This window comes from Lagopus leucura, unplaced genomic scaffold (genome assembly GCF_019238085.1).
Source record: "Lagopus leucura isolate 7727_CA_CO unplaced genomic scaffold, USGS_WTPT01 Super-Scaffold_702, whole genome shotgun sequence".
In the NCBI taxonomy this organism is placed as follows: domain Eukaryota; kingdom Metazoa; phylum Chordata; class Aves; order Galliformes; family Phasianidae; genus Lagopus; species Lagopus leucura.
In genome coordinates, this window is record NW_024962254.1 from 11,245,623 (window position 1) to 11,269,763 (window position 24,141).

General features: G+C 38.3%; 1 protein-coding gene across 4 annotated transcripts in view; it reads left to right on the forward strand.

Annotated features, from left to right (window-relative positions):
• YAP1 (Yes1 associated transcriptional regulator) overlaps positions 1-24,085 on the forward strand; it is an 84,353-nt gene extending 60,268 nt beyond the window's left edge. Inside the window, exons 5-9 of one of the 4 annotated variants that reach the window (XM_042862463.1) lie at positions 4,527-4,720; positions 6,208-6,249; positions 14,786-14,916; positions 19,371-19,483; positions 20,066-24,085. In XM_042862463.1, the coding sequence (XP_042718397.1) occupies positions 4,527-4,720; positions 6,208-6,249; positions 14,786-14,916; positions 19,371-19,483; positions 20,066-20,304 (719 nt within the window). In that variant the 3' untranslated portion in view covers positions 20,305-24,085. The remainder of the gene's footprint in view (positions 1-4,526; positions 4,721-6,207; positions 6,250-14,785; positions 14,917-19,370; positions 19,484-20,065) is intronic. The other 3 variants (XM_042862464.1, XM_042862465.1, XM_042862466.1) reach the window with 3 other exon arrangements.
• The last annotated feature ends 56 nt before the right edge of the window (positions 24,086-24,141 follow it).

A 24,141-nucleotide genomic window follows, 5' to 3' on the forward strand; every position in this document is an offset into this window, starting at 1 on the left:
GAAGTGCTCTTCTCCAGTTCCTTCAGCAAAAATACTGATTCTGACTTAAGGACAGTAAATTTCACAGCTTGTCCAGATGGTAAGATTTTTTTTATTGTTTGCTTAAATGAATGTGAGAGTCTTTACATTTAGAGATAAAAACTAGTTTTAGTTTTCGTGACTGGAATGATAAATACAAAAGGAAAACCAAATATTCAGCTGTGTCTGTTAACCACAAGGGAGCTCTGCAGCAGCCATTGCATGTAATTCTGCATAGAGGAAAGGTACTGTGTTAATACAGACTGTCACTGCCCTGGGACATGATTGAAATTGGCATGAGATCTTGGGTGAGAATTAGCCTTTTATGTCGGAGTTGTTACCAGTGTGCTGGCCTTTTCTCTCTAGCACCAATGCCTGGTAATTATTTCTCTCTGTTGTTTTTTTACATTAAGGATATAGACAGTGGCCTAAACTCCTTTCAGTAACTGTCAAGTATTATCTGCTACAGTATGGTACAAGTGTTTGCCTGCTGAGTTGAGTTGGGATATTGTGTTAACGTTTGAAAATTGCTAATTCTTAACCTGTTCCCAAAAGCAGATTGCAGCTATTACGATTGACTGCATTCTGCAGAATGTAAATCTAAGCCATATTATAGGACTGCGAGATCTTTTTTACTGTCTTAAGTTGCCCGTGCTCCCCCCCCTTCCCTTTTTTTTTTTTAAAACTTGTCTGCCCCTCCTCCTCCTCCTTCAAATCCCCCTCTTTTAGAAACAAAGACTTGTTTGTTCCTTGTCTGCCTGTGAGGTCTTTGCAGCCTTCACTGTGTGGGTGCAGAGCCCCTTATTTAAATGTTTTCCATATTCCTGGAAGGTAAGGAACAGGATGCATCAGAAAATCTGATAAGTCTTAACTCTAATAGATGAACGAAGCTCTCTGCCTTTGAATTCAAGGTATTTTAAAAGAGCTGTGTCTGCCTGGATCATCAGAAACTCATGAAGTGTGAAAATAATTCTGCTTCTATCAGATCCCACTGATAAGCATATTTTCTAGAGTGCAAATTTGTGCAGTCACGTCCTCAGTAAGTACTGGATAACTGAGAATTATAGAAAAATGAAAACCTCTGTTTTTCCTGTCACTTGAAACAAGATGTTTTCCTGCTTTCCTTTGATTAAATATTGTGTTGGAAATGATAGAAAATCACATTCTTTTTCCTGTTTGTCTTGAAAATTGCCCAATTGCATAATCAGTCAAAATGGCTGATGACTGTGTTTTCTCCCCACTGGTTCTGACTTGAATACGTTCTTAAGTCAGTAGAATTCAGTTAGCTATGTCCTTTTTTTTTCAGTCTCCAAACTTGTAGTTTAATTTCATAAGCAAAATATTCCCCTTGCTTGAAAAACATCTCCATGACCTGTTCTGAATTTGAAATCCTTACATTTGTTCTTCAGTAGGTAAAATACTTAGAAAATACTTCAGTGAGTACCTGAATGGGAATTTAGAAGCTTGATCTTCAGTTCTGTTTTAGGTTCTGTTAACAAATAATATAATTAAATGCCTGCAGGTATTTATTGGTGAATATGAAGTATACACTGAAGTTATGGGTATTTTGTGATGTTGCTGTTTGAAATGCGCTTTTAGTTAGATAAAGGGCATTAATAGGCAATTCAGTGATCTGGTTTATTGGAATAAAATGGATTATTCCCCAAGTTACGTGTTAGTGGAAGAGACCTATGGAAGTACTGTTGGTGTGTTGTGAGCGGGAAAAGCCAGTTGAATGTGCTGAAGGGATGTTAGTAATATTATACCTGAGTGTCCAGTTGAAGTTAGAAACTTCTGTATGTGTGTGAGGTTACCTGTGACACAGTTTGGCTGTGAACTGCATGAGGCAGGAACTCTGGGACCAGGATGATATAATTGGAGACTACGTCATAAAGAGAGCCTTTTTAACCAAATGAAAATTTATATTCTTCAGCTTCTGGGTACTTAATTTTTATAAGCTGAGTAGTTTGCTTTTGACTTAGATTGCCTTTTTCAGGTAATTCTGTGGGCAGTTTTAATTTTATAACCTTTTGTTCCCCTTTCCTTTCAACTGTAATTAAACTTCCATCTTGTTTAATAACAGGATTTGAGTCCTGGAACTTCTGAAGCGTAGCACAGACTTCTGCTGGAGTTACAGAATTAGGTAACAGCAGGAGAAGACTCTTCATTTTTCCCCTACAAGCCCCTATCGTTGTCTGTTTTCAAGGAGTAAGAGGGTAAGATACAAAAAGCAAAAGGCATGCTCCTGGCTCTAGACAGTGTAGGATTCTGAGTAAAAAGGGAAGAAGGACAAGATGCATTTCCTGGTCCAGTAGTGTCACATTCAGCTTATTGAGAGCTGCTACATGGACATCCTTTCTTGCATCATGTTCTGTAGCTCCAACTTTGCCTTAAGTTGGTAAATGTAGGCAGCCTAAGTGCTATCATTCTTCCAGTGGAGATTATCTAAGGAGCTCCTGGAGCTTATGTGTGCTGCTCACATCCTTTGCAGCACAGCGGTTGGTGCTGTTGGAACTTTTGCTTAGCATTTTCCGGTGTCTCAGGGCACATGGACCTGTTCAGCAGAGAAGCAAGCCACCCTGTCTCTTCCCTTTGCTGTCCTAGGGGCTGTAGCTCACACAGTAAAGCAGGTTGGCTGATTCTGGTCACTTCTTCCTGAAGTTCAGGTGCTAAATGTCTGACAAGCTGCTTCGTTCTAAGCTCTAGTCACTGCATCTTTAATTGCCCCTTATTCTTTTGTTTTTCACTAGCTCAGGATGAGACTTGCAGGTTGCAATTGAATCTGCAGCCTTTTTGTATTCACTCCTTCTAGCTGCACTTGGTTGCAGTTTCTATTCCTGTTTCACCTGTTTACTTTACAGGAAGTTTTTATTTCATTTGTGATCATATGTATAAAACTCTTTCTGGAGTAACTATATAAAACATTATTTCAAATTACTTGAAGCAGTTCCACATTGTGCTGTCTTTCAAATTGACTGATGAAAATAATAGAACCCACTATTCCTTTAGAGTGTTGTCTCTGTGAGAATCACTGAACGGTTAAACTAGAGAGTTGGCTCTGTAGCTGTTGACTGTTTTCTTCTCTCTTCTGTTCTTAATATGACATTTTTCTTTTTATATTGCCTCTCAATGGGAAGATGAGCTGTGGCAAGGGGAGGGGAGCAAAGCTGTGAAGCAACAGCCATTTTTGCTGTGAGACAGACATTTTTAGACTATTCTGGCACAAAAGAAAGGTGTTTGTGCACCTTAAGTTGAACACTCAAAAGACAGTGGAGACTGAAGGGCTTCTGAGAGAAAAGGCGACACAGATTCTCTGAGATTTTAAGAAAGAAACTTTAAGTGTTCGTGTTTCAGGAATCCCTTTTCTATGATGAAAATATTAATTCAAACTAGGCCAGCATATGATTTTCTTTGCACCAGAGCAACCTGGCATTCTAAGAGAAACACTCCTTTTTCTCTGAGTTCCCATAAACCAGAATCCTCATCCTTGGAAGGGAAAAAAAAAAAATGGTACCTCTCCTGTGACTGCTTCTACAAATGCATTGTGCAGCATGCTGTTAATGTTAACAGATTCAAGCTGTTGAAGACAAGATGGAGAGCTAATTGCAAAACTGAAAGCTTCTGAAAATAGTGCCCTAATGACGTATTCAGCCTTTGCCAGCCTTCTGTTCTACTGTGGGAACTCCTGTGCTTCTGTTGACTTCAACTCTTGTGGAGGGAACATCATGTCTGTCAAGCAGATGCATTGTTTTATGAAACAAAATAAGTTTAACTCTTGCCTTCTGGGGGAAGGAAACATGGATCCTCATTGTGCATTAGTTGAGCAGAAAAGGTGCATCATGGAGCCCTTGTGGGAAAGCAGAAAGCGAAGAAATCAGTAAAATATTTCCTGTGTAAACGGTAGTATTTTTGTCTGTGTAATTCATCTGCCATTCCTCTACCAGCACTGATTTTGCATGTCAGGATGCGCTAGAAGTCTAAATGGAGTCTGTAATATTCAAAACTGATTCCAAAAATGATGTGAGTGGTTGTTGTCTGACCTGTACCCCATTGCAAAGGTATAGCATGTAACCAAGGTAGCTGGATCTAAGTGAGATCTCTTTTGTCATTCTGTACGTTTGGTGATTCTAAGATTTCATGTGAACAAGAAAAGTGTTTTTGCACTATTTGTGTCCACGCTGACAACAATGTATTGGGAAGAAGAGGGAGTAAGCATTCTAATTAAAATGGAATTATTTTCCCACCGCTTGGACATTTTGCACCAATTTGCACATTTAACTCTGTTTTCAGGAGCTTTTAGAGCAAGTATTACACATTAACGTGAGAATGTCGCGTTGATTTCACAGGAATAATACACGCAAGCATACATTTCATGCTGAACATCAGTGTGACTGCAAGTTTTGTATGGTCATGGCTTGTAGTTTCTTACTGTATCCTGTTTGAGGATAGTACTTGTCATGTATTTGTTTGAATTTTATTTTTAAACATTTATTGTTTTGGTTCCTTAGCCATGAATCAGCGAATCAGCCAAAGTGCTCCGGTGAAACAGCCACCCCCTCTGGCTCCTCAGAGTCCCCAAGGTGGCGTCATGGGTGGGAGTAGCTCCAATCAGCAGCAACAGATGAGACTTCAGCAGCTACAGATGGAGAAGGAAAGGCTGAGACTGAAGCATCAAGAACTGCTTCGGCAGGTGAGGCCACAGGTTAGACACCTACTTCCGCTATTTCTTTGTATGTTATATTTTGTTTTGTTTTGGCTAAGTTTTGCTGAGTCTTAAAGCTTTGAGATCTAAAAAGGTCTGAAGTCGTTCTGTTAGTGGATCTCAGATTGGTGGTGAAAGCATCTGACCCCACTGAAGGATTTTGCCTTCCTCCCTCATTCCTCCCTCTCTAACAGAACTTTCTGAGGTCAAGTTTCTTCGCTGTTAGGATGGCATCATGGACCGTTGGTCTGACTGTGGAAATTGCTCTTGAGAATATGTCTCATAGTCATTGAGTTCTGAGTCATGCAAAAAGAAGCTGGTTCCCACAGTTGTGTTAGTTCTCCCTTTTAAGTAGAGGAAAGTATTTCACTTTCAGAAGGTCAGTCCATTGGATTCTACAGTACTTCTTAAGTTTTTGTAAGAAACATTGAAGAGACACCTTGTTGCTAAATAGCTCATCTGTGAAACAGTGGAAGAGAGCATGGAACAACTCAAGCATTCATGCTGCATTTTGAACCACTGTTTTTCTTATAGCGAGCAATTTCAGATTTCATAATTAGGCTGCAAGCTGTTTCTTTCAGCGTTTTCTACTATATCAAGTATTGCCATAGTGAATGTCAAAGTGTAGCACTGGACATTGGAATCTCTGGATTTTGAATTTGGGCTTGGCTTCCTTTTCACTTTAAGCCTTTCACTTCCACTTTTCCATCTGTGTGTTTAAAAAAAGGTGACTGCCATTCTGCAAGATACTTAGGATGTTCTTTGATTTTGTTTTCTTTTTTGATACTGAAGAAAACACTAATCTTTTCTTTGAGGAAAAGCTTTTAAAATCTTACCCTGTTCCCTTTTCACTTTGGGTGATGGGTCTTGTATCAGGAGAGAATAATATCTTGTCCTCAAAGACAGCTTTTCTCCTTCTTATTCACCTGCAGCATTCTATCCTGGAATCTGACTCCCGTTATCTCTTGTAGTCAAGGCTTGTTTTGTAAGAATCTTCAGCATCTCTTGGTATAAGATGGGTCATCCTTAAAGCTGTTAGTTTTTGTAGTACTCTAGGTAAGAGTACATTGCAAAGATGGTGTCAGGACTTTCTCTGCTTAAGCACTTGGGCCTCTGCTGTTCCTGCTTTGCTATTAATCCACCGACAAACATCTTACCCTGTGCTAGCATGCTTCTAGGTAGGCATTCTAATTTTCTTCTTGCCTCAGTTGTCATTGAGAATCTGACTAACTTTGGACCAGGTGACAGCCAACTCCCTTCATGTTGTTCTCTCTGGGCATCCAGCTTTTCTGTCAAGTACACATCCTTGGTAAATCTGTGAGTTTTGTTTCACTATCTCATGATTTTTGTAGTTTCTTAACTCCCTTAACCTGTCTCATCTGGCCTGTCTTGGGGGCTTGATACTACAAGATGGTGTTTATAAGACCGCCTGCACAGGCAAAACATGCAGCTAAAGTAATTTTTATCCATCTTATTTTTACTCATAGGCAATGCGGAATCCCAGCACAGCAAATTCTCCAAAACATCAGGTAGGCTCTTAACTGATGTTTCAGCATAATTAGAAACATGAAAGCATTAGATTAGACTAGCTGAGGAACGTAAAGGCATTCTAAGAAAAAACATGCTCTGCCATACATATTTTTGAACCATTTCTCTGATCACAACCCTAACATTGTTTTTTAAGAGTGCTGCATTACCACAACTCGATATCAATATATAAATGCAATGAGGAATTCATTGCACATTTTTCTGCGTTGAAAGCCGTGTTCTTGTTTAGCATTCTTGAAGATACCGCTGTACCGCTGTTCCAGTCCTGATGTCGTCAAGATGTGTATTTAAAGCAAACCTCTCATTGTTGCTAAGGTAGTAGTTTGTGGCTTTTAAGTTCTATTCGTATGAATGTTCTCCTCGTAAGCAGGTGTGATCTTAAAGGGTGTCTGTGAATCTGTTAATAAAGTCACTTGAAATGTTTAAGCATGTACAGTGTAATAAACATTTAATAAATTAGACTAATAAAGTAATTGCTATGGCAATATAATAGATAATTATTCCACTTTGAGATTTAGCCAGCTCTTGCACAGATGCATTTTCTCCACTGGGAACAATAATTCTATGAAGCTGTCCAAGCTCGGAGCAAATGAAAATGGTCAAAATGTGTAGCACAATAAACAGTTGAAAGTGGGCTTCTTTTGGGCACTTGAATATGAAATGAATCCCTGAAAGGGTGGATTTATGGATATATTCAGTTTATTGCTTGCTATTACTAACATTATTCTTAATCTACTGGCTTTTAGGACAATATTTATATTGGCTTGCATTGTACTTTTTTTTTTTTTTTTTTTTTAAGAAATACAGTATTGTGCACTATGCAGGAAAGCCAGAATAAAAGGAAGTACCCTGTATTTGGAAGTGATGAGTACTGGTGTACTGTCGCATTCTAAAGCGTGCTGTAGAATTCATACATTACTAATTCTTCTGAGAAGGTCATTCTCAAAATGAGAGACTCAGACTTCAGAGACAGTACTGATGTTCTGAAAAACATCTTTTGACAGTATAAGCAGAGAACTAAAACTGAAGCACTTAACCTGATTTGTAATCATTACCCAACTATTTGATTCATTTACTGAGCATTAATCATATAATGTTCCCATCGATCACTGTTAGATCTGGTTATAGAAGGCAGATGAAAAATTACTTAGAGGTTGCTGGTATAAAAGGAAATAAGCAGAGACACATGCTCCTCCACACCAGTTGGAAACACCTTATCTTCTGCTACAATTAGGTCATTCAGGAGTGATGCTTTTCTTGCTGAATGCCAAAACCGGATTCTGTCTTTCCTGGGATGCCTGGAAACCCTATCATGTTGTTGTTCCCTCTTTCAAAGTAACATCTTCCTGTTGCCAGCTTAGAAATATGCAGCAAATGGAAGTCTTTGGAATCAGTTTCATACTTAATTCCGACAGATTTGATTTCTCAAATTTAGTGCGATTCTGGCTTAAATCAGTAAAAAGCTGTAAAAACTCGAGGGACCTTATCAGTAATTTGAAAATATGTATGGATCAGCCTATTTTCTTTGGGATAGGAACCAGTGAAAGGACTAGGGTAAACAGAAGAGTTCCAGTTACCTTTAATCTTGCTTCATAGCAAGCTCCCATCTGTACTCACCTGACTGGGATCAGTTTTAGTCTGCACTTGATAATGAGCCAAGCCAGCTTTGAGTGTTCTGGTGGGTAGAAAAGTATGCAACCGTGTCAACTTAAGTTTTGTAATACTAGTCATTCATGTTGTATCACCTAAATGTGTTTACCTAAATGTGTAAGTCATTTTAATAATGTAATGATCAGCTGCATATGGAAGATGATGTTTAGAGTCATAGAATGGCTTAGGTTGGAAGGGAACTTAAAGATCTAGATCTGACTCCCATCCTGTGAGCGCGGTTGCCGCCCATTAAGTCAGGCTGCCCAGCGCCCCATCCAACCTGGTCCTGAACACCTCCAGGGATGGGGCATCCACAGCTCTCTGGGCAGCTGTGCCAGGGCCTCACCCACCCTCTGAGTAAAAAATTTCTTCCTGATATCTAACTTAAAATTCTCTTCTTTTAGTTTACAGCCATTAGAGCTATTTTTAGAAGTTGCTTTCTTGATGCCTTATGCTATAGGATCAAACATTGTCTGCTGTAGTGGTGCTGTTATTGAAGTCCTAAAGCGTACATCTCATTAGATCACGGTCAACCTAGTGAATCTGGAAAATCTTTAGAGGAATTACCCAGTCAAATTCTTCTTGCTTACAGATACATTCCTTCGTGAATAAAATTCATGAGGCTTAGAGGAGTTTTCTGTTTTTATTAGATACACATTTGCTAATTTGTGTATGTTCTTCTAAGGAATAAGTAAAAGTAAAATCTTCCAGTGTTCAGTGCTCTGAATTCTCAGAATTAGGTCTAAATTATATTCAGTCTAACTTTGGAGCCTGTCAAAGTCTTCATTTAGTAAATAAACTACCTCACGCCAGCATTCTTGAAGTTTGCCTTTTGTAAGGTATCTCTTTTACATAAATGAACACTGAGAACATTTTTTTAGCTTTGATCTGGATCTCTGAGCTTTTCTTAATCATAACATCAAATATGTTAGAAAGGAATGACAGAAGTCATCTAGTTCAACATCCTTCATGTAGCCCAGGCTTCTTGAGGTTTTTGTCACCTAACTTGGATACAAAGTTGATATCTTCGGTCAGGTTTTCTGGTTCTGAGTAAATGTTGCATCCTTGCTAGGTGTAGTCCCTCTGCCATGATGCTGTAGTATCCTGTAGTGATACTGATACTCAGTGTCATGTATGGAGGCCTTTACACTGAAGGATCTTCCAGAAAGATTAAACAATTGTTCAGTCATCCTTCGTCTTAAGTCTTGTAAAAGATTCTGAACGAGGACATGCTTTATTATAATTCTGAAAGCATCAAATTCAAAGGAATTTAAAGCAAACATTGACTTCCGCTTGTACTACATGCAAGCAAGCACTCTTGGCTATGGCTTTATCCAAGGAATTTGAGAACACCAACCATCCATCCTCTTATTCTCATCATTGTGACTTCTCTGTGGCTATCCTAAGGATGCGTATCTGTCCCAGTTAAGAGATTGAATGACAGGACTTTCTTTCCACCTCCGTTAGTTCTCCTTTCAGTTTCCTACATTTAGCATTCAACTGTCAACATCTCATTTAAAGTAGATGTCAGTCAACTTCTGTATAAATCATAAAACTGGATGCATAACTAGGTAATACTTGCCTTCTAGTATACAGTGGAAAAAGAGGGGTGTTACTCTTGTATGTTTATACAGTCTACTTTCTTGTGCTAAGATTGGGAGATTCTTATTTTTCTGCCAGTAATATTAAGGCATTTTCTAATAAGATAAGCTTGTTATGCAGCCCTGTGCAATAGATTTCTCTGTATACGGCCATTTGTTTTCTGTCTCATGCTTCTTTTCAGCTCTGAACGAAGAGCTCTGTCTTAGAACCAGAAACGGCCCCAATTTCTGTGCAGTCTGCTGGGCTCCTTTCTCTGACTTACCTTTCTAGTACCTCTGTGCTGTTTTCTTTCTTGGTGGTTCTGTATGCCTGGAATGTGTACTGTGTTATCTCCATCTTTTTTGTCCTTTTGTGAAGTACTTCTCTGGCTGTATGTACTGTTACCCCAAGGCCTGTTTCTTATCAGCTTTAGAGGACGTTCTGAACACTCCTCAGTTCATAGACGAATCTGCCCAGACATTTGGCCTGTCTTTCACTGTTTACTTGTTTCGTGTTTGCTCTTACCTGCATAAATTATAAGCACTTGTAGTGCTAAATGGTGACTGTTTTTGAAATGTTGTTTCCATTTCTGCTAATTCTTTTTTTTTTTTTTTTTTTTTCCATTTTAGCTGGTGTTTGATACCTTTCACCAGCTTAGTCAAGAACACTTAAAGCATTTCAGGGGAGTGTTCCTAGGAAACTATTTTTCAATGAAATATTTTTTAGTCACTTTGCACATATGCAAAAATAAAGCTGTTTGACTGTCATGTTTGTGACATTTTCTAGTAAGCAAACACTTCTGCATTCTGCAGTCAGCTTGCGTGAATTCAGAGAAGCTGGAAGTATTAATAAGGTTTTTTCCCAGGTAAAATCTCATGAGAAAAAAGGTAAAATAGTAGCATTAATTTGTTATATTTCTTTTGATTAGTGTTTTGGTCCTTACTTGCACCTCTTTTTTGGGGGGAGGGGAGAGAAGTGAATTACAGTGCAGTTCTTGCTGGGCCTAGGAAACATCACAAAGCTGAAAGCAAGATTCAGGTAGGAAGTATTGTTGGTACATTTGATTTAACTGCTTTAAATTTCATATATGTATTTCAACTTAAGATTTACTTGTGTGTACACCACTTCCACTGAGATTTGAAATGTTTTTGTTTTGTTTCTCAGTGAATCCCAGTGTTATCCAGTGACGCTCTCATTTCCCATCCTTCCATGGGATCTGAAGCTGACCTAGATTGACAAGAGAAAAATGATCAGTGTTGGTTTCATCAAGGGTATTAAGCTCCCGAGAAAAAGAGTTATAAGGAAGATTTTTGCATTTTAAAAAGGCCATCAGTTCTGCTAAGGCAATTGGTCAGTAGAAGATGAGTCACTTTAACCTGAGCCTGAGATGGCAGTGCGTAACACCTTTTGCTAGGAGCAAACAGAAATTGGAGAGGGAGGCCATCCAGCTCTGGCTAATTGCTGACTCCAGCTGACACATGCTTGTCTTCCTGGAGCTCTGGGGACACATTGGGGAGGTGCAGTGTTTGGAGGCATGGGCTGATACACAGCGAGAAGGGTTTGTAGCAGTGCTACAGAGTGGACTGCAAAACCAGACTCTACTTAGAGATGCTGATTCCAGTTTATGCTGCCCCATCCATGCTTGCAAAGGTGTTTAAAAGCTTTTGTTTGGAGTCTTTACGCAGAAGGCATTACGTAGAATTGAGTCCCATGCCAAGTGTACACAATGCAATTAACTATCACTCTATCACTATCACCTCTTGAATTAATTTTGCTGGTTTTCGTGATTGCAACACTGAATGATTTAAGTTTTCCCTTTACTCTTCTCTAATTGCATAACTTCTCATTGCTGAATTCATTTGTCTTCATCTGTTTCTTTCTCTCTTTCTTTTCTACATATGCTTTAACTCTGTGGCTCTCAATTAAGAACATAAATACTTAAAGTGAAGAACTGGTACTGATAGCTCAAAGTGCAGTGGCCCCTCATTCCCCTAACACCTCTCTTCCATCTCTGTGAACCCACGAAAGTTTTCACTCTTGAATGGTGTTTAGAGTCAGAAATGTTACTCAGCTCATGTAAACTGAGTATACAATAAATAAATAAATAAATAAATAAATAAATTGAAGTATCTGTTTTAAGTTGACCACCTTCTATGTTTAATTCAGTAAGAGTATGGTATGTGAAATATACAGGGGGAGTCCTTATCTTTTCTCAAAACTGTGATAAAAGATGATGAAAATAAAAATGCACTCAGAAGAGTGACTGCAGATGACCCTGAACCCCATGTACAACTGTGTCTCTATGCAAATCTGAAAAAAAATTGGATAGGGTCAGTGTGATAAAATTACATACTACTGGCCTTCTTTTTTGAATTCCTATCCTTATGGAGGTGACAGATCATTTGGTCTTGTACACCATTTACAAAACTCAGATTTTGTGTTAACAGTAGTTATGCTGAGCTTTTATTTACCCAGAAATACTTAAAAAAAAGTTTAGCATACATACGAAAATATGGTGAGATGAAATTATAGAAATCTAAGCCAGAATTTTGTCATGGTTTTATTTTTGCCTTCGGACTTTAAGTGATATATTTTTAAAGCATGAATTAAAAGCCTAGAGTTCACTTTGCTTCATGTGGAGCTAGGACAGACTTCTGTGCTACCGTATGTCTTTTTTAATTACAGGAAGCAGAAGGTTATTTATTGAAAGTCAGTTTTATAAAGGAAGAAGAAATGAAAGGACCATTCTTCAGGGTATACCAGTTTAGCTTCCACTGCATGCATCTATAAGGAAAAATATACTCAATGTATTTTTGAGGGCTTGTAGAACTATGCTCATCTTAAGGAATTACTTAAAAATCATTCTGTATTTGTTTCTGAATAGCTTGGCTTTTTTGGTAATGCCTTTCCCTTCCAGACTTCCAGATTGACATAAATGTTTTACATGAATGAATGATGGAATGACATTCTCTCTAGTGGGAAGAGCTCTAGTTCTGCCTCCTCAATGAGTAGCATTAATGCAAACAGTTGTCGTTTTGCACTTCTAGCAGTGCTGTTACTGAAATAAGGACTAAAATAGTACTAATTCCATTCTTCACTAGGTCATTCACTCCTAAGTAAAGATAGTTCTCTCTCTTGGCCTAAGACACCTATTTGGTAGGCCTTTAAGTGAGAAGTGACTTTTCATTTGTATCTGGCCAGTAACTGAAATACATTTATTTAAAGTCATATAATGTAAATTATATGTGTAATGTAATTCATTATTATATGTATTAATGTATTAATGTAAATTATATGTATAATGTAATTCATTCAGTCTCTCCTACCCACTGAAGATTTAGAAAATACAGTGGTAACTTTCTCTTTTCAGATTGGTTGTGACTGATAGGTCAGGTCTTCCCAATGAGATAAAATATCACTTCATGCTCTATATGCAGGAATGACTCCATTTTGATTTTGCTTTGTTATTGCTCTTTGGGGCACTGGTCTCTGATGAAGCTTCTTTTGCATGCTGCAGGCACTTGGCTCCTCTTCTTCATCTTAGTCAGGGACTGCAAACAAATGAAATAAAAATGCAATATAGGGATCAAATTGAGGTAAGGGGAGAAGGCCACAGAGTTCTTACCACAGAGACATAGGAGCAGGGAGGGGAGAGCTCACTGATGTACAAATCTGCTATCAGTGTAGAGGATGGAAGTGTGCTTTATTCCAAGTATGAATACAAGACTGAGAAGGTGCTTAAAGCAGTGTTGCAATTCCAAGTGATATCCACCCCCTGTGCTTTTCATTTGACAGAAAACTGAGATGGACTTAGTTAAAAGTAATTGCATTTTACGAAGGTAGTTTCTCAGAGAAGGGAAAGTTCAACTGATGTTTGGAAGACTTTTGGTCTCTGGAAGAAGGGCATAAAAATTTTGATGTGAGCAAGCAGTTTTTGCAGTTCACAAGTTCTTCCGGGATATCAAAGACCTTCCCTAGATCTCCAGTTATGAAGCATTCCAAGAACGAATTTTTCATATCAGTTTCTTTGTATCAGGTCTGATGTGACTGGTAAACTGGTTTTAACTGAATTTAACTGGTAAACCTGGTTTTAAACTAAGAGCTCATGTAGTGTATGCACTTGGTTTCATTACGTAAGAAAATGTGTTGCAGCAGCCCCCTGCTATTGATACTTGCTGAGGGATGAAAGGATAGAATACAGCCCTGCCAAAAAGGACTTAGAGTACTGCTGGATGGCAAGCTGGGCATGAGCTAGTAATGTGCTCTTGCAGCCCAGCAAGCCAACCGCTGGCTCCAACATTAAAAGAAGTGTGGCCAGCAGTGCGAGGGAGGTGATCCTCTGCTCTGTGCTGGTGAGGCTTCATCTGGAGCACTGCGTCCAGATGTGGAGTCCTCAGTACAGGAAAGATAGAACTGTTGGAGTGTGTCCAGAGGAGGGCCACAAAAATGATCCAAGGGATGGAACACTTCCCTTACGAAGGCAAGCTGAGAGAGCTGGAGCAGTTCAGCCTGGAGAATAGAAGGCTCTGGGGAGACTGATAGCAGCCTTTCAGTACCTAAAGGGGGACTTCAAGAAAGAAGAGATTAAGCTTTTTAGCAGGGTCTGTTGTGATAGGACAAGTGGAAATGGTCTCATACTAGAACGGGAGATTTAGATTGGATATAAGGAAGTTTTTTATGATACAGGCAGTGAGGCACTGGCATGGGTTGCCCAGAGAGGTGGTCATCTTCTGTCTCTGGAGACACTCCAGGACAGGCTGGATGGGGACTATATTTACTTGGGTAAGCAATTGGGTGTGTCAGATCCAAAAACTAATGGTGTGGTTGTACTCTGCTGTGAAGGTCTAATCAGCTGGTGTGAGAAAACCTAGTCAAAACGTGTAACTTGATACTAAAGGAAAACGTAGAATACATCTTGCATTCCACGAAAAAGAACAGAAGTATGTTAGGGGTTGAGTAGTGCTAATTCTTTTTGTTCTTAATAATTATTAAGGATGTTGAAGTGAAATCATAGAAGATTTATGTGATCACATACAAATTTATATGTATAAATATATTTACAGTGAATTCCTTGTAGTCCTGGGCTTGACTGGTTGAACTTCCGTTATCAATGAAGCCAGTAAAAATTCTTGCTTTGTCTTCAGAATCTTGACTGCATTTAAAATCTTTTAACTGACAACACTAAAAGCATCAATTATCCTGAAATGTCATATGTTTACATATCTGAAAAGCACATTCAAATGCCTAACAAGATCTTTTCTTTTTTCCTCTTCACCCCTGCTTTAGGAATTGGCTCTCCGTAGCCAGCTTCCAACAATGGAACAAGATGGTGGATCTCAAAATCCCGTATCATCTCCTGGAATGTCTCAGGAACTGAGAACAATGACTACAAATAGTTCTGATCCCTTTCTTAACAGGTTTGTAGGAGTAGCTACTGGAGGGAAAAAAAATTGATTTAAAATTCTGTTCAGAACATGTAATAGTTTATTTTGAACATCTGTCTATGCCAAAAGCCACAGCTGTAAATGAATCTTTCCTTAAATGGCAAGTCTAGTAAAAGTTGAGGATTAAAAGCTGTCTCCTGTGGGAGGAAGTAGTCTGTTCAGACTTGTAGGAAGGTTTTTTATTCAAAGTCATAACATGTTTGCCTTTGCATAATCTGTTGACTAACAGTCATTTCAAATTACTGACTCAGAAGAATTTGTGAATAGCTTGCTATGAGATCAAATGAGCTGTGAGGCACATTTAGGACTACACCTTGAGGTTCATTTTAAGGTTGTTCCGTTCGCCCCTCCCCATCACTTCAAGTATTTAATTTAGCAATATTTTTACTCTGTTAACGTCAGGACTGCAAATAGTGGCATGTTTCATTTTATAAGCTGTATTATTTTGAAGTATGGGCCTTTTAAGTCAAGAATTAGGATTTTACAATATAGACCAGTGTTTTTATATAACTTTTTCCTTAATCCCTCTGAGTTGAGGAGTGTTTGTTTGTTTGGAAGTACTGTCCTAATTGCAGCTTACAGATGCTTCGTACTAATCATCACAGTTTTGGAGAACCTGCTGCAGCTTGTGATAAGTTGCATCTATATTTTTTACTCAGCATGCTGAAAAGGAAAGATGAAAATGACAAAATAGTCTAATCTCTGAACCACCTATGTTTTTATTTAATGGAGTTTAAAAAAATCTATTTGAGTTTCGTCAGTATCAGTAGTTGAAGTTGTTCATTTTGTAGGGCTTTGTTGAACTATATTTTGTTAGTGGTTTAAACTGATAACATCTCAGCATCCATTACCAAAAAAGAGAAAAGTTACCTATTCCATCAGAGTTCATTGGTGCTTTTCTACATTACCTTGAAATGTTAGTGTTACTTTAGGATGTTTAGTGTAAATGCTCTTGAATTATAATATGCTCATCCTTCTCTTTTATTGTGCACTCTTATACACACACACACACACACACACACACACACACACAAAACCAACAACCTGTAAAATTAACCTAAATTTCACATAAAATTCCAAATTCTTTCAGTGCAAGGCGTAACTTATATTTTTGCTACCAGAAGGGTTTCAAATCTGCTTGTAAGGAAGGAAGTTCACATCATGTTAGAATTAACATGGTTTTGGAGTTGGGCAAGCTTAAATAACTGCCATCATCTTAGGTACTGAAAGCTTTAAAATCTTTGTAAGCCTTTGTTGCAATTCTACATCTCTTCTTGTAGTAACATTACCTGTCGCTCCTGTCTGGGCTTTTGATGCCTAAAGTACCTTTTCCCAGTTACGGATATTCTGAGAGCTCATTTTCTGTTTTCTCCAAAAGTCCTGTCCATCTCTTCAAATACTCTGTCCTGCCTCCTACAAAAATAGATCTGGTTAGAAAGCGTAATTTTCTGTTAGAGGGAGGGGTTGTTTTCCATGGAATTCATACTGGAATTTGGTGTGATCTTCAGCTGTGCTGGCTTTGTGCCGAGGAATAAAAAGCACAAGGAATCTGAAAAGGTGACTATCTACTCATCTATCTCAAATTGCATTTTGAATAATGCAGTTTAGTTACAGGCAGTAATTTTCCATGGCATGACAAATAAATGAAGAAGTCCTTGTAGATAGATGACCATGATATGTTGTAGTAACAAACTAGTCTGAATTCCTAGAAGGCTGTTGCCATCATACACGAAGCCTGGGTATATTTTGAACACTATCCTTAATTAATGTAATAGCCTCACTTCTTACTCTTGTTTTCTGTATCTTTAGTTTTTAGATTGCCACTGTACTCCTCTGTACATCTAATACTCCAGCAGTGGACTAAAGCAGTTTGTTGTGTTTCTGTATATATGAAATAAAAAATGATTTGTCTTTAATGACAAGTAGGAAAAAAGCTAGAAAGGACAAGGTTATTTTAACTTTTGCCAGATTGATAATTAGCAAGGACTACTTACTGGAAGTTATCATTTGCCTAGTTGCAGGTATGTTTAACTTGGCTGTGGTTTTTGTAGCCCTTACCCCACACAGACTACTGAAAACTCTGTATCTCATCTCAATTCAGATAATTTTTTAAATTTACATTTTAGTTTAAGCATTGTTCCCTTCTAGATAATTCTGTGTACATCACTGTGTTTAATTCTGGGATATGCATAAGGGAAAGGGATTCTCTAAGGGACACTTGTGGGTTGCTGGCCCTGACCTAGGTGCAGCAATACAGTAGTTTTGATGTTCCTTATATTTCAATTCAGATACCCAGAAATGCTCCTTTCTCTTCACAGAGTAGATAAAGTTCCTGGTGAAACAATCCTCCTAACTTTACATTCCAGAAATTCAAGTAGCTGAATATTTTCCGCTTCCTATATACTCTGAACATCCAAAAAGCATCAAAGAATGCTACATTGGAGGAAATGGAGAAAGTACACAGTGATGTTCTTATTTATGTATTCAGTCTTCTGCCTGATGTCTTCTGTCTTTATGCTATATTTCATTTTTAAGTGAAATATGACAGCAATGCAGAATATTTAGACTTTACATTATATGATTTTGGCTTTTGATTTGCTACTTGGCATATGTTTTTGACTGTTAAATTTATACTGGTTGTGTTGGCAATTCTGTATCACTCCTAAATTGGGCCTTCTTCTTCTGTGTACACATATTTTAACAAGTATTTGTTGAAGAAGCATCCATTCTATTTTGGGTAATGCAGTTTAGTTGCATGCAGTAATTTTGGGTGGTGTGACTATTAAGTGAAGAAATCCTTGCTGGAAATGTTTATTGAGGAGTGATTTGAAGAAAGAGGAGGTCTGGACATTCCAAGTGTGACAGCACCAGCCAAAAAGCCATCTCAACCAGGATGATTCAGTTCAGCATAGGCTCAGTTCTCTCAGTTCTATTTCTAGTATTTTGTCCCACAAAGTAAACAGCAATTTTTTTTCACAGAAGTTTTAAATAGCCTACTTGTGATGATTGTTATCAAATGTGTGGTGATACTTTGGCTCTCCATATAGAAATGCCAGCTTTATTTCTTGTGTGGCAAAGACAACCTTGTGAAATCTAACATATATGTTCATGGTTGATGGTGTTTTGCTTGCATCCAATATTGAACAGCTGTTCAGCTATCTTCTGTTTGCTTCTGCATACTTGACAAGCATACACTACAGCTCAGCATGTCTCCAAATGCTAATCAACACAGTGCACAGCTTGATTGTACAGCTTGTACATCAGACTGATTTGCACTTAGGATTCACGGTGGAAAATCTGTAAGCGTTCTCAGCAATGCTACCACAGGTGGAAGAAATTTTGTTTGAAAATATTTCCAGTTGAAGCTTGGCTGTTAGACACAGGAGGAGGGAGGCAGTGCTGTATTTCTACAGCTGCTTCTGCTCGTGACCGTTTTGACTGGTGGGACTCTTTGCATCCTTTTAGCTATTGTAGCAAAATATTTCAGATGTATGCCTATGTATAACAAGTAGCAGCTCCTTCCTGCTTTTGAAAATAATTGTTCCAGTCAGGATAGTGATTTTCACTGTTGTATATAACTTTTCCTATTGTTCTACTTTCAAAGAAATAGTTTATGCGACTTACAAGAAAGTCAGCTGAGAATTGGATCCCCCCCAGCTGACTGTAGCTCATCTGATTGGCCTGTTCTTCTCACTCCCATCCCAAATCTCCATTGCAGTCCCTTGGTCTTGCTTGCTCCACTGGTAGTAAGATGGCAATGAGAAAACTAATATATGTGAGGCCCTGTGCCATCTTGCTAACTGTTCTGTCAGCAAGATCGTTCTGAACAGGATTTGTTTACAGAATGGCTTCTGTACAGTATTTGATTTATATCAGGGCCCTCTTGCCATGACATGTACGACTGAACTGGTAGTAATGCAACAGCGGGAAGCAACTGAAGAATTGCTAAAGGAGTTCCAACTGTAGCTCCTATTTATAACAGCACTGACCTAAAAATGCACTTTGGTGGCTGATTAAACAAGGGGACATTAGCGGTCAGAATGTTCTTAATCCTTACTGAAGTGTGAAATGTACACCATTATTAAACTTTGTAATGGTTAAGGACTGTGATATGCTTCTGATGGTTTTTAGCTGTGGGTGGGTGTGAAAAGTTAAAACGGTGTGGAACACTGATAGGCAGTTTCTTAAAGCTGCTTAGGTACGTTCTTACTGAGTCAAATTGAATCTCAATAATACGGTCTTACTTGAGAAAGGTCAGCATAAAATAAAAACCAGCTGTCTCACACAGGCTTCAGCTTTTAATTAGAATGGAGCATTTCTTGTGGCAGCCATGCTATCAAAACCCCTGCACTGGTTCTAACAAAGTGTCTAAGTATTTTAAGTTCTCTGCTCTACCCTCATTTTTTGTTGCATTTTTTCTGTTACAGTGGAACATATCACTCCAGAGATGAAAGCACAGATAGCGGACTTAGCATGAGCAGTTACAGTGTACCCAGAACCCCAGATGACTTCCTGAACAGTGTTGATGAGATGGATACAGGTTTGTTCTCATTAATACATCCTTTTCAGTTATGCTGGTGTCAAATGCTCAACCGCTTTGCAGTGAAAACAGCGCTCTGAAAAGCTCCAGTGTTTTCTTTATAGTTGTTCTGCCTCCTTCTGCTTCTGTCGCAGAGCTGTTACAGTTAAATTTGTGAAAAACATCCTTGTAGTAAATTTTATTGGGATCATTCCTGCAGTTATATGGAATTTGGATACCGATTTGCTTTCTTAAGAAATAGCTTGTTCTGAGCTAAGAACTGTGTCTTATTCGTTATTGCTAATGTTGCACCTAAATTATATTTGACTCAGTATTGTCTTTTAAGCGTAAAAATTAAAACATGCTAAAAGACATCAAAGATCTGTAGAGATTCAGGTTAAGACACGCAAAGTTTGAAACAAGGGCAACTTCTTTGTACATCTGCGTGCAGCCAAGTCATCTTCAGTTTTTGCGATGGATTTCTATGAATCAGTGCTCGAGTGATGCAAGAGATCCAGGATTAACCTTTAACCAGTTATGATAAATTGTGGGTTTGGTGCTTCCAGTAAATTGAACATCCATCTTCCTTTTTGTTACAACTAGGTGACAGTATCAGCCAAAGTAACATACCGTCCCATCAGAACCGATTCCCAGACTACCTTGAAGCCATTCCAGGGACAAATGTGGACCTTGGGACACTGGAAGGAGATGGGATGAATATAGAAGGAGAAGAACTGATGCCAAGTCTGCAAGAGGCTTTGAGCTCTGACATCCTAAATGACATGGAATCTGTCTTGGCAGCCACCAAGCTAGATAAAGAGAGTTTTCTTACTTGGTTATAGGGGCCTCAGGGAGACTGAATTCTAAATCTGTGAAGGATCTAAGGAGAATAGGACATCTGTATCTGAAGTTCAGAACAAGTCAGTGTGGCACACTTTGGCTTGTGTTCAGAAAAAGTAAATGAACAAATATTCAGCAAGATTCTTTCATTTTGCTCTTCCTTGTCCATCGCTGCTGTTATATATTGCTGACTTTTTTCCACAGTTGACTCTGAAGAACAGACATCTTCTTGACCTTTTTCTATTGCTGTTGCAACTACTGTTGGGGGGTGGGGGAGGGAATGATGAGCCTATTTGAATGACGAATGCCATTCCTTTTGTCCTAGTGTGCGCTTGCATATCATTTAAGTACTCAGATGTGAGAGTAAATTTCTGCATGTCACTGCTTGTAGTTTGCTCAGCTAGTTGTCTCCTGCTGCCTGTGGAAAGTGGTAAAACGTGACATACTGGGGTGACAAGCCAAAAATGATGTATCTGGTCAAATGAAGTCAATACTGATTTGGAGATATGACTTAAAGGAGGGCTGAAAACTGGCATTAAGTGTTTCCACTAGTAGCTCCTTCATTAGCCACAAAGTGCTTTTGTTCATATTTTATGTTATAGTAAATCATGAGTCATTTTACATAGAAACATATATGAACTTTGATTGTTGCCACTTATTCTAGCCTAACTCTTGTTTGTCAAAAATAGTTTGATTATTTTTGTTAGTTGATTTAACTGTAGCTATAGGATGGGAAGTAATTTTAGGTGTTCTTTTTTTAAATAGTGAAATCTAAGGTTTTTTTCTGATTTCACATAGTCTTATTTAAATCTGAATTGTCTGCTTTTTTTATACCCAAACCATGGCTATTGTAGCGCAATAAGCTAGTGAGTACATAAAACAGTGCGTTTTGCCTGCAACTTTTCTATTTTTTTTAAAGGCTAGCTTTGAATGTAATCCTTAGAATCCATGACCAGTGGCTTATTTTTCATGTTTCTTTGCAAGATACTGAATTAGAAGCTAAGTGTGCTATTTACCATTCTAAAATGCATCTTAAAGTAGCAGAAACAATTTTACAGTGACTGATGCGTCCAATCTCTCTTCTGGTTTTCAGTTTTGTATCTGAATGAGTTTAGATTCTTTGATGGGAAAAAACTTGCTGAAAATTTTCTCCTGAGTGAGCGTGGGAAAATGGTCTGAACTATGAATATCACTGTAAGTTGCAATGAAAAGGCTAGAACACCAAAAAAAAACAAGAATCCTCAGTAAAAACTCTGAAGTGTAATAGTTATCAAATTCCGTTTGGTGAAAAATAAGCCCTGGGCACAATGTAGAGGTCTGTAAAGATATGTGTTAGATGGTGACATGAGCAAGTAATGAAGTGTATATTAGCAGTAGAGCTTAGCATGGGATAGAGGTGAATATGAGTTATCTTTATTTTAACAGGAAAAGATGTATCACTAAGTTGTCTGCAGGAGTTGACAGTTTCCAAAGAGTATTTTTAAATGAACAAAATGAGCATGAATCAAACTTTCAGTATAAGCTATGACATTTTCTGGGGTTTTGGTTGTTTTTTTTTCTAATTAAAAGTCGAGTCATCAGTTAGCACCTCTGCAACTAAGGGCCCATCGCTATTCTCAACATAAGCCTTTATTTTCAAGGGTGTTTAACATGACTGTAAAGATGCTGTAAGCATGAAACCCGGTTTTCAGAAAAATCCCAGCTAACGGGGACTTCTCCCAGAGGGAGATTTTAATGGCTTTTTATTTTGTTGTTAAAGAAACTGGTTACCTTTCCATGTTAGGAATGGATCAGCAAAACAAATGACCCATATGATCACTGTCATTTTTATACTTCAGAAATAAACGTGCTTCAGGATAATATAAAAGAACAAAGACTGATAAAAGTCTCATTTTAAGAACTGAAGCAGCAGAGGCAGAGATTTGAATTTTGCCACTCGAAATGCACATTTACTACTTTACGTAAGGATGGTGGTATTTGAAACCCGCAGATTTGTTTCTGCCTTGTTAAGGAATGCTGGCAGGTTTTAAAATCCCAGTTTTCAAAACACAGTGGCCAACATGTTCTACTACACCAGTAGTTCAGCGGTTGATAGGCCGCTTCTGTATTGTGCAATGACACGGTAGCTCCTAAAGCAGTATATTGTGTCCAACTTACGGATTTTAGTAGCATTTTTTAAATTGCCTTATGAACTTTTCTCTCTTCTTCCCTTCAGGAAAACAAATTACACGAAGCTGTTATAACTTGAATGGTATAACGTGAAACCACAACAGCAAGGAAACAGAACTGTTTCCATTTCACTTGTCTTCCACAGTTGTATCCAGGTATCACAGCACACAGTGCACTGGGTGCAGCCTCCCAGCACGCCATGCCTTGGTGCCACGCAGACGTGTACAGAACAGATGTTCTTTCCTTGCTCTTGTGTGTTTGTCGCAGCTTTAATTTTGAGTGTTTTTTTCTCATTGTGAAAACACTAAATGGCTTATACTGTGTTTGGGTAGCACTGTTCGGGCTAGATACTGACAGACTGGGAATCCTTGAACTGTTCTAACACTAATTCTGTTTTGTGATTCTTATTTTCATTGATTTTCAAACATTTCCGTTCTCATTTACTAGGAAACGTACCATAGACATGCTGTACTGTTGGCAATCAACACTAATTGGGTTCATTTTTTTTATTCTGCAAACGCATTGTTTGATGAAGTGGTTAAAGTGTTTGAAATGCAAAAGTGTTTTGGGGTAGTATTTTATACTGATGTATATATTGAAACAAATCACTGTAATAATTGTAATAGCTTTTAGGCAGAATACACTACATGCAGACGGATGGGGCTGCACCGTGCTGTGCTGTTCAACACCTGGGCAGGGCGACTGCTTGGAAACAGGTTGCAGTGTCAGTAAACCACGTGGATCAAATATTGTACCATTCAGTGTTGGCGCTCACCAATGCAAAAGGAGAAGAGACAGTTTCAACGTGATTAACACTACATAGCTTTCACACATCTGGTAAATTAGTACTAAAGTGACCTTTTCACTTACGAGCATGTTATTTTGTTTTTTTTTTAATTCAAATTAACAGGTGTGCCTGTGTAAAATAATTTGTTTTCTGTATCTTGGAAAAAAAATACTCGACACATTTAGAATGTTGTATGTTAGAGAACTCTTAAATGCACCCTTGTCAAAAATTACATATATTAGTTACCAATGTTACTTTTTAGATATGAGCATGACTGTAAGTTAGGTACCTAAGTACGTTCTGTTACATTATTTTTCTTTATGTAATACTTTTTCAGTTGTTTTATTTGGTATAAATATATACTTTGTGCTTAAACATCTTTGTTTGTTTTTAACGTTCAGTAGGAGGTAAAGGCATTGATTTCCTCCAGCAAGACAGATGCATTGAACTGTTGAATTCCTGTCTTAGTTTCTGTTCTCATCCCCCTCGTCACAGCTCTTGTAATCATAAACTCCAGTCCTGCAGGCATCGTGTGCAAGCTTACCTAAGGGACAGAGGAGTCCTACTGAAGTCAGTGAAGGCTTAGCATTAAAGTATTCATCTCAGTGTGCTTGCAGTGAGAAAGAGAAAGCGACTCCAGTGAACCTTGTGCAGTTGGTATAAAACAGTGCTGCAGCTGTGCAAAGCAGTATAGTGAGAGCTGGTGACAGAACATCCGTCACCTTCTGTAGGCACGCGTCCACTTCTTGCAGATGGGTTTGCAAGGTTCACTCAAAGCTATGCAGTGACTTGTGACACAATAAAGGCACGCTATTTTCATTCCTCAAGCTTTGACTTATGAAATACGGAACATGCAATGACATAATTTGAAAGTGTGCAAATT